The 15,577-nt window shown below is 43.7% G+C and overlaps 1 protein-coding gene across 12 annotated transcripts in view; it reads left to right on the top strand.

Annotated features, from left to right (window-relative positions):
- TNRC6C (trinucleotide repeat containing adaptor 6C) overlaps positions 1 to 15,577 on the top strand; it is a 129,532-nt gene that overhangs the window by 65,815 nt on the left and 48,140 nt on the right. For 9 of the 12 annotated variants that reach the window (XM_073798070.1, XM_073798068.1, XM_073798069.1 and 6 more), the window contains exon 4: positions 4,821 to 5,147. In XM_073798070.1, the coding sequence (XP_073654171.1) occupies positions 4,821 to 5,147 (327 nt within the window). Of the gene's footprint in view, positions 1 to 4,820; positions 5,148 to 8,176; positions 8,532 to 8,554; positions 9,099 to 14,796; positions 14,914 to 15,577 lie in introns of those variants that run through there. The other 3 variants (XM_073798074.1, XM_033848574.2, XM_073798075.1) reach the window with 3 other exon arrangements.

Here is a 15,577-nt window from a genome sequence, read left to right as displayed (position 1 = left end):
TCTTAGGCTCAGTGTGGGTTCTTTGCTTCTGAGTCCTTGCCAGTTGTTTCCTCCACGTTTTGAGTTCAGGTAGGTTTTCTTCGTTTCCAGCCTTTGAACAGGCAGGATGATGGGTGGAAGCGCCTTGCCTGGTAGTAGCTGGCCAGCCGATGTTGGTTACTACAAAAGGAAACAGGTTTTGTAACAAGGGCAGGTAGGGCTCTCTAGTGGTTCTCTTGCTTCCTTCCTCCCTCTACTCCTCTTCCTCCTTTTCTTCTTCTGCTTCTTTTGAATTTTGTAGTAAAAGGAAAGAACCAGTTGCATTCAGACTGAGCTTCCTAAGAAGCAACTGCAAGGTCTAGAATAAAACCTTTGGGCCAGATACATTAAAATGTGCAGTTAAGTGAATTGATGCCCTGATGACATGTTTTTAAATAAATTTAGTGGTTCTAAGTTTCCCAGACAAGTGTACCTCTACTCTGCTCTCAATTTCGTTCGCAAAGTCCTAATGGAAAGTGAAAGAGACATCAAATTTGCTTCTCTGCTTTTCGTTTTTTGTCTTTTTAGTTAATAGACTTTATTTTTTTAGAGCAGTTTTAGGTTTACAGAAAGACTGGGCAGAAAATAAAGAGTTCCAATATATTCCATCTCTCCACCCCCAGCCCACCCTCAGTGTCTCCTGTTAGTAGTATCTGGCCTTGGTGTGGTGCATTTGTTACAGTGGATGAACCCGTATTGATACATTATTATTAACTGAAGTCCAGAGTTTACCTGTGCCTTCACTGTTTGTGTTGTACAGTTGATGGGTTTTGGCAAATGCCTCATGTTGTGTATCCGATCTCACAGTATCACAGTGTCACCACCCTGAAAGGCTCCTGCACTCTGCCTGCTTATCCCTCCCTCCCTCCCTCCCTCTCCCCCGAGCCCCTCTCAACCACTGAGTGCCTTATGGTCTCCGTAGTTCTGCCTTTTCCAGAATGTTATATTATAGGAGTCATAGAGCATGTAGCCTGTCCAAACTGGCTTCTTTTACCTAATAAAATGCATTTAATGTCCCTCCATTTCTTTTTATGGATTGATAACTCATTTCTTTTTAACACTAACATTCCATTGTATGGATGTACCACGGTCTGTTTAGCCACTCACGTATAGAAGGACATCTTGGTTGCTTCCAGTTTTTGGCAATTATGAATAAAACTGCTGTGAACATTCATGTAGAGGTTTTTGTGTGTGGACATAAGTTTTCCACTCATTTAGGTAAATACTTAGAAACTTCTGCTACTTTAATTAGCTAAAGGCCAATATCAGGAAAAAATATATTTGAAGGCCCCTGTACATTTAAAAATCAACCTATAGGGACTTCCCTGGAAGTCCAGTGGTTAAGACACTGTGCTTCCACTGCAGGGAGTGTGGGTTAGATCCCTGGTCAGGGAACTAGGATCCCACGTGCTGCACGACGCGGCCAAAAATTTAAAAAAAAAAGGAAGTGTTAAAAATCAACCTATAATAGGTTTTATCACTTTCTTTAAAAAAAAAAAAAAAAGATGTAATGGATGTTCACCTAAGCAATATACAATGCTGAATGCATTGGGAAACACCCAAACTGGCCTAGGAGAGTCAGGGAAGGTACTGAGGGGAAGTGACATTTAATTTGATATTTAAAGAATGACTAGGAATTACCATGTTTTATTGAATCTGAGATATGATCAATTGTTTTATGCATTATTTTATGCACCACTTAGAAAAAAAGCATTGCCTTTTAAACTGATACATACAACATCAATTATAAGATGCATCTCAGTTTGAGAGATGTTGAAATGCGGAAATATGTTGTTTTAGGACTCATGATACATGGTGGTTAGACAGAAGAGGGGGCACAATGGCCCAGAAGCAGGAAGTTCAGCATCGTGAAGTTAGAGGGGGCTGGAAAATTGGGCATTAGGACAGCTAACTGCTAGGACCTTGGACTTTTTCCTAAGGGCCGTAGGAATCCCCAAAGCCTTCTAAACCAGGGAGGCGATCTGCATCTCAGAAGGATCATGCTGGCCGCAGTGGATGATGGATTAGAAACAGGCTCTGGTCATGGCAAAAGGAATGGAAATTGAGGGAGTAGTTTGAGGGCTACTTAGGGGAGACATTTGGGAGCTAGAAATGTCAGCGTTTCGTGGTTGGTTGGATATAGGTTTGGGGAGATAGGGGGAGTAATCAAGGATGGAACCTGGGTTTCTGACTTGGAGCCATTTGCCGGAAGAACAACGGGAAGACTCAGAAGAAGAATGAGTCGAGAAAGCCGATGAGTGTTTGGGACACGTTGACTTTGAGGTGCCCGTAAGACTTCGATGTAGATATCTAATAGCCATCCAGGTCTCAGACCAGGACCACAGGGTTGATAAATGAAGCGTTGTGCGTAGATTAGATGACCCAGGATTAGTGTCTGCAGCAGAACCTTAAAGAGGCAGAAGAAGCAGCCTGTCATTGGGGAGCAGAAAAGAGTGGCTGGAGAGGTCAGAGGAAATCCAAGAAAGGACTTCCGGTGTCGTGGAGGCCCAGGAAGAGAGGCTCAGGACAGCCACAGCAGTCACCGCCAATACAGACGACTGAGAGGGCAAGCAGAGGAAGCTCAGGGGGGCATAGGGTTTCAGCCACAAGGAGGAAGAGGAGGGTGAGAGGACCTGGCTGAGAGGCACACAGCAGGTGAGGGAGCTGGACCAGAAGTGTGATGGAGGAGAGGAGAAGGAGGCCAGTCGGGAGGGGGGTGTGGGTCGAGAAGAGCCGGAGAGCCGCTGTCTAGAGAGAGCAGAGGTGTGCGCATGTCTAAGTGCTGACCAGGAGGGCCTGGTTGCAGGGTGGCCACATCCTGGCCTGGTTACTGGTTGGAAATGTGCTCTCCTCCACTCCACACGCGAACTCGGTGGCCGGATTTCTCTTCTCTTTTACACTCAGCAATGTCCATCTACTAAGCCCTGGAAGAAAAAATATAAATATTTGTAAAACAAAGAATTAATCGAAGACCCAGTCTTCAACTTTGAGCCTTTATATCTGCTCTGGAGAATGTCATGAGTTGAAGATCCAGGACACACAAAGTCCCTGAGACGGGATCCAGAGCCGTGGAGGGAGCCGTCTTGTGGTGCCTCTCTGACACCATAGGCAGTGAGATGCCCCAGTATTTCATGTGCCACTGAGGAAGGGATGTGCCGTCGATGGTAAGACACATGCCGATGCAAGTGATTTTCATATGTGAAGAAACGTGAGTCTTGGAATTGGTAAATATAATACTAGCCTTGGATAGGAATAACAGAAGTGTGGGACAGAGAACAGTGTGATGTGTATTGTAGGAGCAGAAACCTGGTTTTTGCCTGCTGGTCTTTATTTCTTTGAAGAATAAGGTCCAGTTTATCTTCTGGGGATGGGAGATAAAGGCATTATCACTGGAGAGTGGAAGGTCTTTGAATGAGTCATTGACAGCAGTGGAACCAGGCAGACCCAGGAAATCATAGGCTGGTCAGGAAGCACTGAGCGTGTCCTGAGGTTAGGGCCCAGGAGTTCATAGTGATGCCAAACTGCACGGCTCTGTTTTCTTGAGAGACATAGCAGTCCGAGTCCAGGGTGGAGAGAGTGGACAGTGACAGTGGCTTCATCCAGAATTGAGGGTTTGCCAGGCAGGGTGACAGAAAAACAGTGGGCAGAGGCTTCGCGGATACTGACTGTGTACAATGGGGTTGCGGGGTGGACAGCAGAACCCATTACGGGAGGTGAGAAATGCGGGCTGATCGCAAGGGATAATAAAAGGCAAACAGTGTCGACTGGAAAGGTTTTTATAATGCTGCTTATACAAACAAGATATACAGAGAACTAGGTATAACTCGTTTTGCACATAGCTTTTACTCAATTCTGAAATCAAAGACATTTATAAATTAAGCCGAAAAAATTTTTTTTCAAATAACAGGGTAACATAATATTCTGGATATTAATGTTTCAAATTCAAGATGGAAATGAACTTGAGGCTCAGATTCTTTGGCACTTGACAGGCCTGTGCTCCGTTCCTCACTCAGGGCCACCACTCAGATCACCTTTTGCATTTGGCATGCTCACTAGCAGGGCTGTCACTCAACTCTCCTGCTCCTTTTTCCTGTTTACATTGCTGTGGAACCTTTGTTGATGCAGCACACTCTGATAGCGTTTTGGCTTTCACGTAATGCATCATTTGCAAATTAGCCTACGGGCATTCTTTTCCAATAAATCTGGGAGGAGTGTAGTGGTGCTATCGATATACCATCACCACAAATGCCTTAATTATTCAGGTAACCCAGAATGCGCATATATATATATATATATTTTTTTTTTAGATTGTCTTCAGAATTAAAACAAATATATATATAAATTCATGGACATCTAATGATCCCTTAAATTTGAGAAACACAGACTGAGAGCAGTGATTCTCGAAGTGTGGGCCCAGGACCCAGGGCATCACCCTCACCTGGGAACTTATTAGAAATGCAGATTTGTAGTCTCCCCTCCCTTCCAACCACGTGAATTCCCCGGGCGGGTCCTAGGAATCAGGCCTTTAACCTGACTCCAGCTCAAGCTGAAGAGCTGCTGCTCTAACCCAGCGTGATCACCTGTCTTATAGATGAGGAAACTGGCCAAGAGCTACAGCTCAGGATCGAGGTTCATTTATAGGACAACTGGGTCTCAAGCCTGGAACTCTGGGCTTTCGTGGAGTTCGATTCCAAAGCTCTCCACTGTCATTTCTTCCTCAGTTTTTGGTTTTGTTTTCTTTGGTTTGGGTTGAAGGAGGTGATAACTAAAGTGTTGGGGTCTTTTCCTTTTGTTCCTTCTAGTGCCAGAACCTACTAAGACCTGTTCAAGCCAGCTCCAACCTGCCGGGACCAGTACCAGTACTTCCACCAGCACTCTCTCCAGCAGCAGCAATGGCAAACGTGCGTCTGCCGGTGGCCAGCAGCCAGCTGCATCCCGTTACCTGCCTCGCGAGGTGCCTCCACGCTTCCGCCAGCAAGAACAGAAGCAGCTGTTAAAGAGAGGTCAGCCACTGCCCACGGGGTCTCTGACCAGCGTGAGCCCCACCCAGGGTGCTGGGCCTGCAGGGCTGAGCCCTCCCCCGCTGCCTGGAGCCGGAGCACAGCTGCACCCCAGCAAGCCCCAGCCAGGTAAACCGCACAGAACCCGGCGTTCTTTCTATCTGAGAACTGGTTTGCTACTTTGAAATTGCTGCCCAGAAATAGAAATGGACATGTTTTGATCCGTGTTTACTGTACACTTAGTAAAGCTAGCTAGATGATAGCTCGATTCATTTCAATTAGATCTTAAGGTTTACTTCTAGTTCCCCCTACTAGGGGAATATATTGTTCCTCATACACTTTCAGATGGCATTAGCTACTTCAGCTAGTTTGTTGCTCACCAGAAACTAAAGGTCTATGTCAGTACATATAAATCTGCCAAGGCAGATGCTTTAGAACCCTGCAGTGAACACTTCAAAATAAAACCCTTTTCCCTCAGGTTACTAGGATATCTCATGACTGCACACATACTTTCTGTGCAGGGAGGTAATAGCATTTTATGGGGAGCGGTGTTTCTAAGTAACTTCTTCAAGCATCCTGAGGCAACCCTGCCTGCTGTCTCCCCGTGCTCGGCCCCTGCGGTGTCTGGGGCTCTACGCCGCCTGCTGCTTGTTGTGTCCTTGCCTGCAGTTCAACGATAACTTTCTCTGGGCTCCCAGGAGAGCTCGCAACTTGCTCATTTGCTTTCCAGCTTCCAGAATGTCAGCATCTCTCATCTCCTCTCTCTCCTGTTCCCATCTTCTTGACCTCATGGATTTACACTTTTAACAATTTCTTTGCTGGAGTTTCAGGGAAATTTTTGGAAGAGCAAAGTACATGTGTTTGACTGCCATGAATCTCTGATTTTCTTAAATCTTTACGTTTCAAGTAATTTAACTAACAATTGGCAATGGTTCTGGCATCGAAAGCGTATTTGCTGATAGTAGTGAAATTCAGGTCTGTAATTAGAGAGTCAAGGAGGCTTCTTGTGTTAGATTAGAATTTAAAAGAAACATGTCACAATTCATATTAATATTTGTTTTCCTTCATGTGCTGCCTTTTTATATGGGGAATAATTCCAGCATGACATAGAAGTATTTATAGCAGAATTTCTCAAAACCATGACTTTGTGGTTTTATTTGGAACAAATATTTTTAGACAGCTTTGCCATGTCTCTTCAAATAGTCTTTACTTTCATCTGCTAAATTCCTGGTAGAGGCGATGTAGGTCAGTGATTTTCAGCAAAAAGCTAGGAAGGAAAGAAATGATCAAATATATTCACTGAATATAATCCCATCTGCTTAACTGCAACCAGTTTATAGTCAAACGTATGGTTACTTTCCACACTGAAATATGGTTCTCCGACCAATCTTAACAGAGACAAAGATTGTATAGTCAGACCTGTATAGCTTGGGGTGTTGATTTAAGACGCTTAAAAAACTGAAAAACTGAAAAAGAAGTGTAACAGCCCTGCTTTTTTCTGGGCTTATCTCATTGTTATAAGATTAGTTGGCAGTCTTGCATCAGTGTTCTCACCAAATGCGAGAGGTGCAAGATGTTACTGGTATCTTCTTAGATAAGGAGAAAGTAATCAAGAAACTGATTCAGTAAAATTTTATATGAAAGTAATATTCTTTAAGAAAGTATCTGGCTCTGTAATTATAATATCCTTCTCCAGAAAGTTATTCCTAGTTGTTTGTACTTTTTAAAATATATACATTGAAGACTAAATCATCATTTTATACATAAAAACATCTTGAGAAATGGAATCAATCTATGTATTTATATTAATAAAATAAGAAATGATTGATTTTTTTGGCTCCCAAGCAAAAGTCTTTGTTTTACACCAATTGCATCTCTTCGCCAGCAGTCTCTGGTATCACAGCTTCAGAGGTCCCTTCGGAAACCTGTCCTGGTTTCCTAGTTCCTAATGCAGTCTCCGTCTCTCTGCCTGGCTCAGTGCCCTTCCCAGCCTTGTCCAGCCAGCACGTTTCCTTCTGTCCCCGGGTCCTGCTTTCCGTTCTGATTGGGATTGTTTCCGTCTGGCTTCACAAATAGGCCACACTCAGTGTTGCCTTTCCCAGCACATGCACACACCTGATCGCCCTGCCCCTTTCTGTCTGCAAATCACAGTCACCCACCCTCCGTGAAGCCCCTTGAGTATTTCTGTCCTCAAGCTCCTCTTGAAGCTGTAGGATGCTCCATTCATCCGCAACATGCAGCCTCACACGCACTGTATACTGTGTAACCTGTATTGTATCCTAAAAGGACAGTGTCCGAACCTCTGTGTGACTAGTTGAGCAAAGTGAAAGGAACTGAACTGAAGGGGAAGTCCTGGCAGCCGGCACTGGTTATGCCACAGCCAGTACTTCCATTTCTCACCTAAAATGAGACTTCTAAGGTCCTTTCCCTGGAATCTCCAACTCAAACCCGCTTCCAAAGAGCTCGCTTGATTTTGTCAATGCAAAGCATTGCTGGGACGCCATCCCATGTCCTAGTGGAATCAGCACAGGGACCTAGGTGGGCGTCCCCGGGCATGGAGGCAGTGTGGCAGTGTGGTCAAGAGACAGGTCCGATTCGTTTTCCAGACCCACGACCCCTGTGTGACCTTGTCACTTAGCCAACTGGCAAAAATTTTAACTGATAAGTGTATATAGTCGTATATGTCTAGTGATTCACCCTATTAAGCTTCCAGAAAAATGTTATTTTCTATTCAGACTATGTTTTTGCCAACCTGCAGTATAACTCCAGCTTGAAACACTTGAGAGCTTTTATCTTTTTTAAAAAAGAAAAAACTCTTTCTCGCTGCGCTTAAGGCAGAACAATGTATTGTTTTGGTGGCTACTTTGCACATTCGTAAACTGAGGCTTTGATTAATACGCGGTAGTGTTTGCTACTTAGATCTTTTGTAGATAGAAGCAGGAAAGAAGTTGGACACGTGCCAATTTACATATGGGGCTCATTTAGAAAATTATAGCTAGTGTTGGTATGCCGAACGTTTAGTGTGTGTTCAGGAAAAGCGGGAAAGAGGAAGGAACGGAACACAAAGGAGTAGGAAGGAGCAGCGGTTTATTTGCATGCAGCCAATGGGCAACGCGCCCTTGCTCTTTTGGCAGACTTTCAAAAAACAGAGGAAAAGTGGCTCTGGTGCTGCTGTAACTGGGTCCTGTAGTGAAAATGGCTGTGACAATTGAACGAATTTTAAGAGGCAGGAAGATCGGTTTAGTGTCAGCTGCAATTAGATAATCAGAGCTTTCAAGTCCTCTCCGCAGATGCCTCCCCCCGCCCCTCCCGCTGGAGGGGGTGATCGGCTCCCTCCCGGGAAGGGAAGGGCAACGCCAGCTCCTGCCCCGCGGGCGCCTGCAGGTCGCCAGGCGCAGCCAGCACGGAGCCTCCCGGTGACGACAGCCGGCGGCCCGGGGCGCGCGGCGACAGGGTGGAGCTGGGAACCCGCGCTGCCCTAGATGCGGGCGGCCCGGGCGTTCGGCGCGCAAGGTAGCGTCTCCAGGGGGTGGGCGGCCCCTCTCCGCAGGTACTTTCGCCCCCGCGGCCCGCAGAGCCGCAGAAACAGAGCCGACACGGAGCAGACAGCAGCTGCTTCTCCAGGGCCTCGGACGGGGCGCGAGGGGCGCGCAGACGACGCGTAAGATGGCGCCCCCGTCGCTGCGCGCGGAGCTGCTCCGGGCCCCGCGCCGCCGCCCCCGCGGCCGGCCCGCTCGGCAGTGCCTCTCACAGGGTCTGACCGCGGAGGAAGCAGCCTCGTTTCCTGCCGTTTTGAAGAAAAACAAGGCAATAAGCGTTTGCTTTTGGACACTTTAATTATTGTTTGCAGTAAACCTTTCACTTGGTTCTGCATTTCATAATTCCTTCCGTTGATAGAAATTGACGAAGGAGATGTCTCGGAGTCTGTCCAGTGACGGAATTCTGAACTCAGAGCACTTTCTCCACAAGATTTTTACGCACACTCAAGGCAGTGGAGAGGGAGGTGGCTTCGGTTCTCCAAAGCTGAAAACGATGGTTTCGTTGATCCCGCCCCTTGAAACCGAGGACTGTGTGTTATCAGTAAGCGTAGCACTCATGTGTTTTCAACTATGGAAGGCATTTGGAATGACTTTATGATTTATTATTCTGTCATTTCGGTTAAAAGGACTGCGGTGAGAAAGAATGGACTACGTACTGTTTGTCAGTGTTAGCAATAATTAAGCACCCCGCGCACTGCTGAGTAAATCTTGCCCGCGCTTCCCTACCTGATTAATGTGACGCCTAATTAAAAGCTCGCTCACTGTAGCTTCAGGAAGCTCTTCGTTAAACACTTTTTCTGGAAAATTTTATCTTTACATGGTAACATTTTGGAATTTAAAAAAAGAAGAAAGCTTTTTTCTTTAAACCCTGCTATCGTGTGATCCTTTTTAATCACCTAAGACTGTTTATGTTACTTACATTTTTATAGAGACACCTATTTTTAGAACGTGTAAACCATTCAAACAGCAGGAAAAAAGTGAATTTAACATTTGGTGATAGAATGTTGTAATGGAAGGAGCACTGGAATTTTATCCTGAAGATAGGCATTTCTGTTCAGTCCTTACTGGTTATTGGTTATACCACCTTTTCCAAATCTGGCCTCTGAGCCTCTGTTTCCCCATCTGTAAAACAGATGTAATTTGTAAGGTTCAGTTCATTTAATGTGTGTGGAAATACGTAGAACTTGAAAGTGCTATGAAATATGTGGTGTCTTAGGGATAGGAAGGCTTATTTATAAACTCTCTCAAACTTGCTGCATAACAGATGCATGGATCTTAGCCTTTACCAGCTCCTGTGGGCTTATCCTGGAGAGTTGAGAACAACTCACAAGAGAATCCAGTCTTGGTTTATTTTAGAGCTTTCATTCATTTCACAATGCCTGTTCCCACAAGTCAGTCATTTCACAAATTTCGTTCATAGAGTCTTTTAGACTATAACTAGAAGATGGGTTTTTCAATTGATAGCACAGTCAAGAGACTTTGGTTTATGAAAGGCATGTTATTCAAATATTTTTGAAGTCATAAATTCTCCCAAGAAGAATGGTGTGCTTTAAACATAAAGAGAGTAATAGCCTTAAAAATGTAACACGTTTTCATTTTGGGGATAAATTCTAGTGTCAGAATATGTGGTGGTGGTGGTGGGGTATTGCTGGTGCTACTGGTGATGATGGTGGTGGTGGTGACGGTGGGAGTGATAATGCTATTGATGTGATGGTGGTGTTGGTGATGATGACGATGAGCGGCAAGAGAGGAGAGACTTCAGGGGCTCCCCAGAACAGAACTAGTCAAACTGTGCTCCTCAGATACCCACAGAAGACTTTAAAGGAGTCTGAGTGGTGAAAGGATGGTGGGAGTGGGGAAAGCCTAATTTTTCCAAAGTGGCTTTAGGTTTAACTCCTTTGTGTTTTGGGGAAGTAGGTTCTGCTCTTTGTTTTCTGTTGTCTGGTTTTTACCACTGCACTAAGAAGACGGTGAGTGGTATTTTCAAATCAACTTAAGTCTATATTTGAAAATCAAAAATATTGCATTAAAATCATAACTTTCTGCTTTCTAGTTTTCAAGTCCTTTCCAGCTTTTAAATGCATTTATGTATTCAAACTTTTTTTTTTTTTTTGCCTGCGCAGGATGTGGTATCGTAGTTCCCCAACCAGGGATCAAACCAGCACCCTCTGCATTGAGAGTTCCAAGTCTTAACCACTGGACTGCCAGGGAAGTCCCCAAACTATTTTTTTATATATGTATTAAAGTACATAGGTCACAGTTGATTCCCATTTTAAAACTTTTTGAGAAGGAAAAACATGAGAAAACAAGATAAAGTGAAAGAAGGAAAATAAAAAACTAGAGCAAAGACTGGCACCTTTGTGCTTCATGCTCGTCTCGGCACAGAAAGTTCTTTGAGGGGAGACTAGGTCTTGTTCATCTGTGCAGTGTTTGTGAGCTCATCGGTAGGGCTGTTGAACATGCTTGTTCAGCAGAATGTGAGTGTCTCAGGGAACTGTCATCGGAGGACACTGTGACTAGAGTCACACAGGAACAGGCTCTGTACGGGGCCCCAAACTGTAGGAAGAGAGGACCCTGTAAAGAAAGATCCTGGGGCTAAGAGCTTTCTTTAATGTACCAGAACTGGGAACACTAAGGAGCAAGGCCGAAAATCAAATTGTAGAACCACGGCATAGAGGAATTTTTACCATTTAGCCTTAACTTTTTGGTTTTTAATGTATTTAATGTTCATTTTGACCCTATAAACACCCCCAAATGTGGTATTATCTTGGAAAAATCCATATATCATTTTGGTGTTCCTGAAGTTTAATTACAGTGAAAGACATTGTAATATTTGTCTCTTTCATTTTGTTTCCTTATCCCCTGTTTCCATTACAACTAAAAACATTTTAAGTAGAAAAATATTTTTAGTGGCTTACATGGTAATAACACATATAAATGTATATAGCAAATTAACTTGTTAGCCTCACTTTAAGCCCCTCCAAATAGTTCCTCATATAAGGGTGGCCGTCTTTGCAAGCTTAGGACAGAAGTCCTCACCTGGAAATGGACTTGAGCTGTTCCGTGCACTGGTGAGAATTGAGCTTCTCCTTTAGGTTCCTTTAGTAGCAGTGATCCCCTGTCCTTTATACCGACTGTGCCAAAACACAGGTGTAAGTACCCGTTCAGTAAAACTCCCTTGGTGTTTGGGGGACATTTCTTTTTTTCTTCCTTCCTTCCTTCTTTTTTTTTTTTGCCACACCACACAGCTTGAGTGATCTTAGCTCCCTGACCAGGGATTAAACACAGGGCCACAGCAGTGAAAGCACCGAGTCCTAACCACTGGATTGCCAGGGAATTCCCAGGGGGACATTTCATCTCATGCTTTCACCTCCTTCCCTCTTTTATCTCCTCTCCTCTAGCCTTCTCTCTCTCGTCTCCTTTCCCACCATGTGTACCGAGTTCCAGAACACTTAGCTCCCCTTTGAGTTAGGAGCACTGGTCTCCTGGCATGCACCACTTGCAGACACGTTCTCGCCTTTGAGAAAAGTGTCCTGTTGAGCGGATGACAACACGTAGATTCCGCAGTGCTTGTTGGAGGGAGCCCCCACTTGATCCAGCTACTGAAGCAGGTGATGGAGGGGAGTGAAGAGGGGAGAAGAGTGGTGCTGATGGTCTTTTAAGGAGCTGGATGAAGCACCTGCAAGGATGCGTGAGTCCACACGGAGAGACTGCTGATGAACTGCACATTAACATCTGAGCTTCTGACTTGCTTCTCCCAGGACTGAGGGCGGATCCGCTCGGAGGTCTTGCAACCGCCCCAGACTCAATATGTCTGGATCTCAGTCCGTCATCTCCCTTTCTTCTCTCCTTCCCAGAACTGCCCTTACTCCAGTGTTCCCTATTATAGTTTGATATAGTTCCCTGTGCTCTACAGTAGGTCCCTGTTGTTTATCTATTTTATATATAGTAGTGTGTATCTGTTAATCCCAAACTCCTAATTTATCCCTCCCCCCGTCCCCTTTGGTCACCTTAAGTTTGTTTTCTATGTCTGTGAGTCTGTTTCTGTTTTGTAAATAAGTTCATTTGTATAACTTTTTTAGATTCCACATACAAGTGATATCACATGATATCTTCTTTCTCTGTCAGCGGGCATTTAGGTTGCTTCCATGTCTTGGCTATTCTAATAGTGCTGCCGTGAACATAGGGGTGCGTGTGTCTTTTCCAGTTATAGTTTTGTCTGGGTATATGCTCAGGAGTGGTATTGCTAGATCATATGGTAACTCTGTTTTTAGTTTTCTAAGGAACATCCGTACTGTTCTCCATAGTGGCTGCGCCAATTTACATTCCCACCAACAGTGTGTGAGGGTTTTCTTCTCTCCAGCATTTATTATTTGTAGACTTTTCAGTGATGGCCATTCTGACCAGTGTGAGGTGATACCTCGTGGGTTTGATGTTAAGAACCTTCTGAAGTGTGTGAGTAGGCATTCATGATCTGCTGGAGGTGCATTTGGAAAGACTATTTGGTGCATTACTGAGAAGAGACTGGAGAGAAGCAGGAATGGGTCTGGGGGAGACAGTTAGAAATTCTCCTAGATTCTCATAGGAGAATCCAGTCGTAGTAAGTGAAAGTGTCCTAGAGACTCCAGTGTGTAAACGCACAGGCGAGACTTCATCCTGCCCTCTGTCGGCTCGGGTGCTGGGGCTCCTGCCAGCACTGCCTCGTTGGTGCCGAGCTGGCTCTGCTGCCCTTGAGCTCTTCCTCTCCACCCCAGGGAAGGACTGAGCGGTGGAACTTGATCACTGTGGGGGCCATCCCTTCAGCAGACAGACACACTTGTTAGAAAGAGCCCAGGCTGCACGGCGACGCTACATACCCTTGATACACCTTTATGGATGTGTTTTTTTTTTAACCTAATGACTAATATTTTTCATGAAATTTGGGATTTTTAAAATTTACGTGAATGAAAAAAATCCTTTTTCTCACAGGATTATCTCCTTAATTCCAACGTTAGCCTTTGGTCCTTGGCCCTTTGTTGCTCTTGTAAAGCTCTAAGGGCAGAGGACTATCCGTGAAAGTAGAGAATTCAGGTATTTATCAGCATGTTGATTCAGTGTTTTTCATGTAATTTTTCTCCTCCTTGTTTTCCATCTCCCCTTTTCAGGTTTAGTTACTGTATTTTTTTTTTTTCTTTTTTGGCTGCACTGCACAGCTTGTGGGATCTTAGTTTCCCAAACAGGGATTGAACCCGGGCCCTCGGCATTGAGAGTGTGGAGTCCTAACCACTGGACCGCCGGGGAATTCCCTAGTTACTGTATTAAATTCATTACTTGCCTTACCCTCTCTCTGTCTCATAGAGAAGTTTATAAATTATTTTATCTTGTAAAATGTAAGATGTTCTATAGCTCAAAATGTAATGATCTAGATTTATTTTTCTCACAAGCAACAACATTGCTCCTACATTTTATCATCTCATAATGTCAGAAATTAAATAATATTTACTATTTACAGTTTTATGTTTTGATTATAAATATTTGTAGAAAATTCCAAAACAAAACCATCTGAGTAGGAGGATGGCATATTTTGGAATTGTTTTACATTATTTATTGAAAACTCATTGGGTTTTATGGTTTTTTTATATGCAAACAATGTAGTTCTTGGATTGTTCATTTTAAACGAAATAAATCAGTTTGATTATAAAAATGCTTTACATGTGAAAAGATACTCAACATCACTAATCATTAAGGAGAAGCAGATCAAAACCACAATGAGATACCACTTCACACCCATTAGGCTGGCTCTTATTCAAAAATCAGAATATAACAAGTGTTGGCAAGGATGTGGAGCAATTGGAACCCTGGTGTATTGCTGGTATAGTGTTTCATCTTCGGATGAGGGATAGTGGTGATGGTTTCACAAAATGAGTGTACTTAACACTGCTGAATTATATAGTCAAAAATGGTTAAAATGGAAAATTATATTTTGTATATTTTACCAGAAAAAAAATCTTCTCTCCAATATTGTAGTTGAGATTGACAGTGTCAAATATGTTGCTAGGTATTTTTTTGTGTGATTCTTAATGTAGTATATATAAACTCTAGATTATAAATTTTAGAGCTGAGAACTTTAGGGCTTAGGTAGTTAGTTCATCATCATCTTTGTAGAGTTGAGAAATGACTTAAGATTGTTCAGTTAATTGGTGGCTTTAGCTAAAACTCATATTTGGTTCTATACATTGATTCTTTTGTTTGTCCAACAGACATTTATTGGTTGCCTAATATGTAGCAAGCATTATGGATGTAAAACCTTGCTAGGCCAGGCTGGTAACCTGCTACTGCTGGGTGCAGGTTGCAGTGAGTGCTCTCCAAGTCAAGAGGTAGGTGGCCCGCCTTTGGGTAAACCTTGTCCCTGCAGAGGCAAGACCGAGGGAGAGTGAACTGTGGTAGGTTTGCTGACAAAAAGTGATAATCTTTGGTTTTTGTTTGTTTGTTTTTAATTGGGGTATAGTTGTTTTACAATGTTGTGTTAGTTTCTACTGTACAGCGAAGTGGAGTTCCCTGTGCTGTACAGCAGGTTCTCATTAGTTATCTGTTTTATACATATTAGTGTATATATGTCAGTCCCACTCTCCCAATGCATCCCACCCCACCTTTCCCCACTTGATGTCCATACGTTTGTTCTCTACGTCTGTGTCTGTATTTCTGCCTTGGAAACTGGTTCATCTGTACCATTTTTCTAGATTCCACATATATGCATTAATATATGATATTTGTTTTTCTCTTTCTGACTTCACTCTATATGACAGTCTCTAGGTCCATCCATGTCTCTACAAGTGACCCAATTTCATTCCTTTTTATGGCTGAGTAATATTCCATTGTATACATGTACCACACCTTTATCCCTTCATCTGTCAATGAGCATTTAGGGATAATCTCTGTTTTTTAACTTGGTCTTATTTTCAGTGTTAAATGATGAGTGGCTCATTGATCTCTTTATTTTGAGGGCCACCAGGGAAGCCCTCGTTGATCTCTTTAAATTGG

Source organism: Tursiops truncatus, chromosome 20, assembly GCF_011762595.2.
Source record: "Tursiops truncatus isolate mTurTru1 chromosome 20, mTurTru1.mat.Y, whole genome shotgun sequence".
Taxonomy (NCBI): domain Eukaryota; kingdom Metazoa; phylum Chordata; class Mammalia; order Artiodactyla; family Delphinidae; genus Tursiops; species Tursiops truncatus.
The sequence above is the reverse complement of the archived record's forward strand: the minus strand, read 5'-3'. Positions and strand labels throughout refer to the sequence as shown.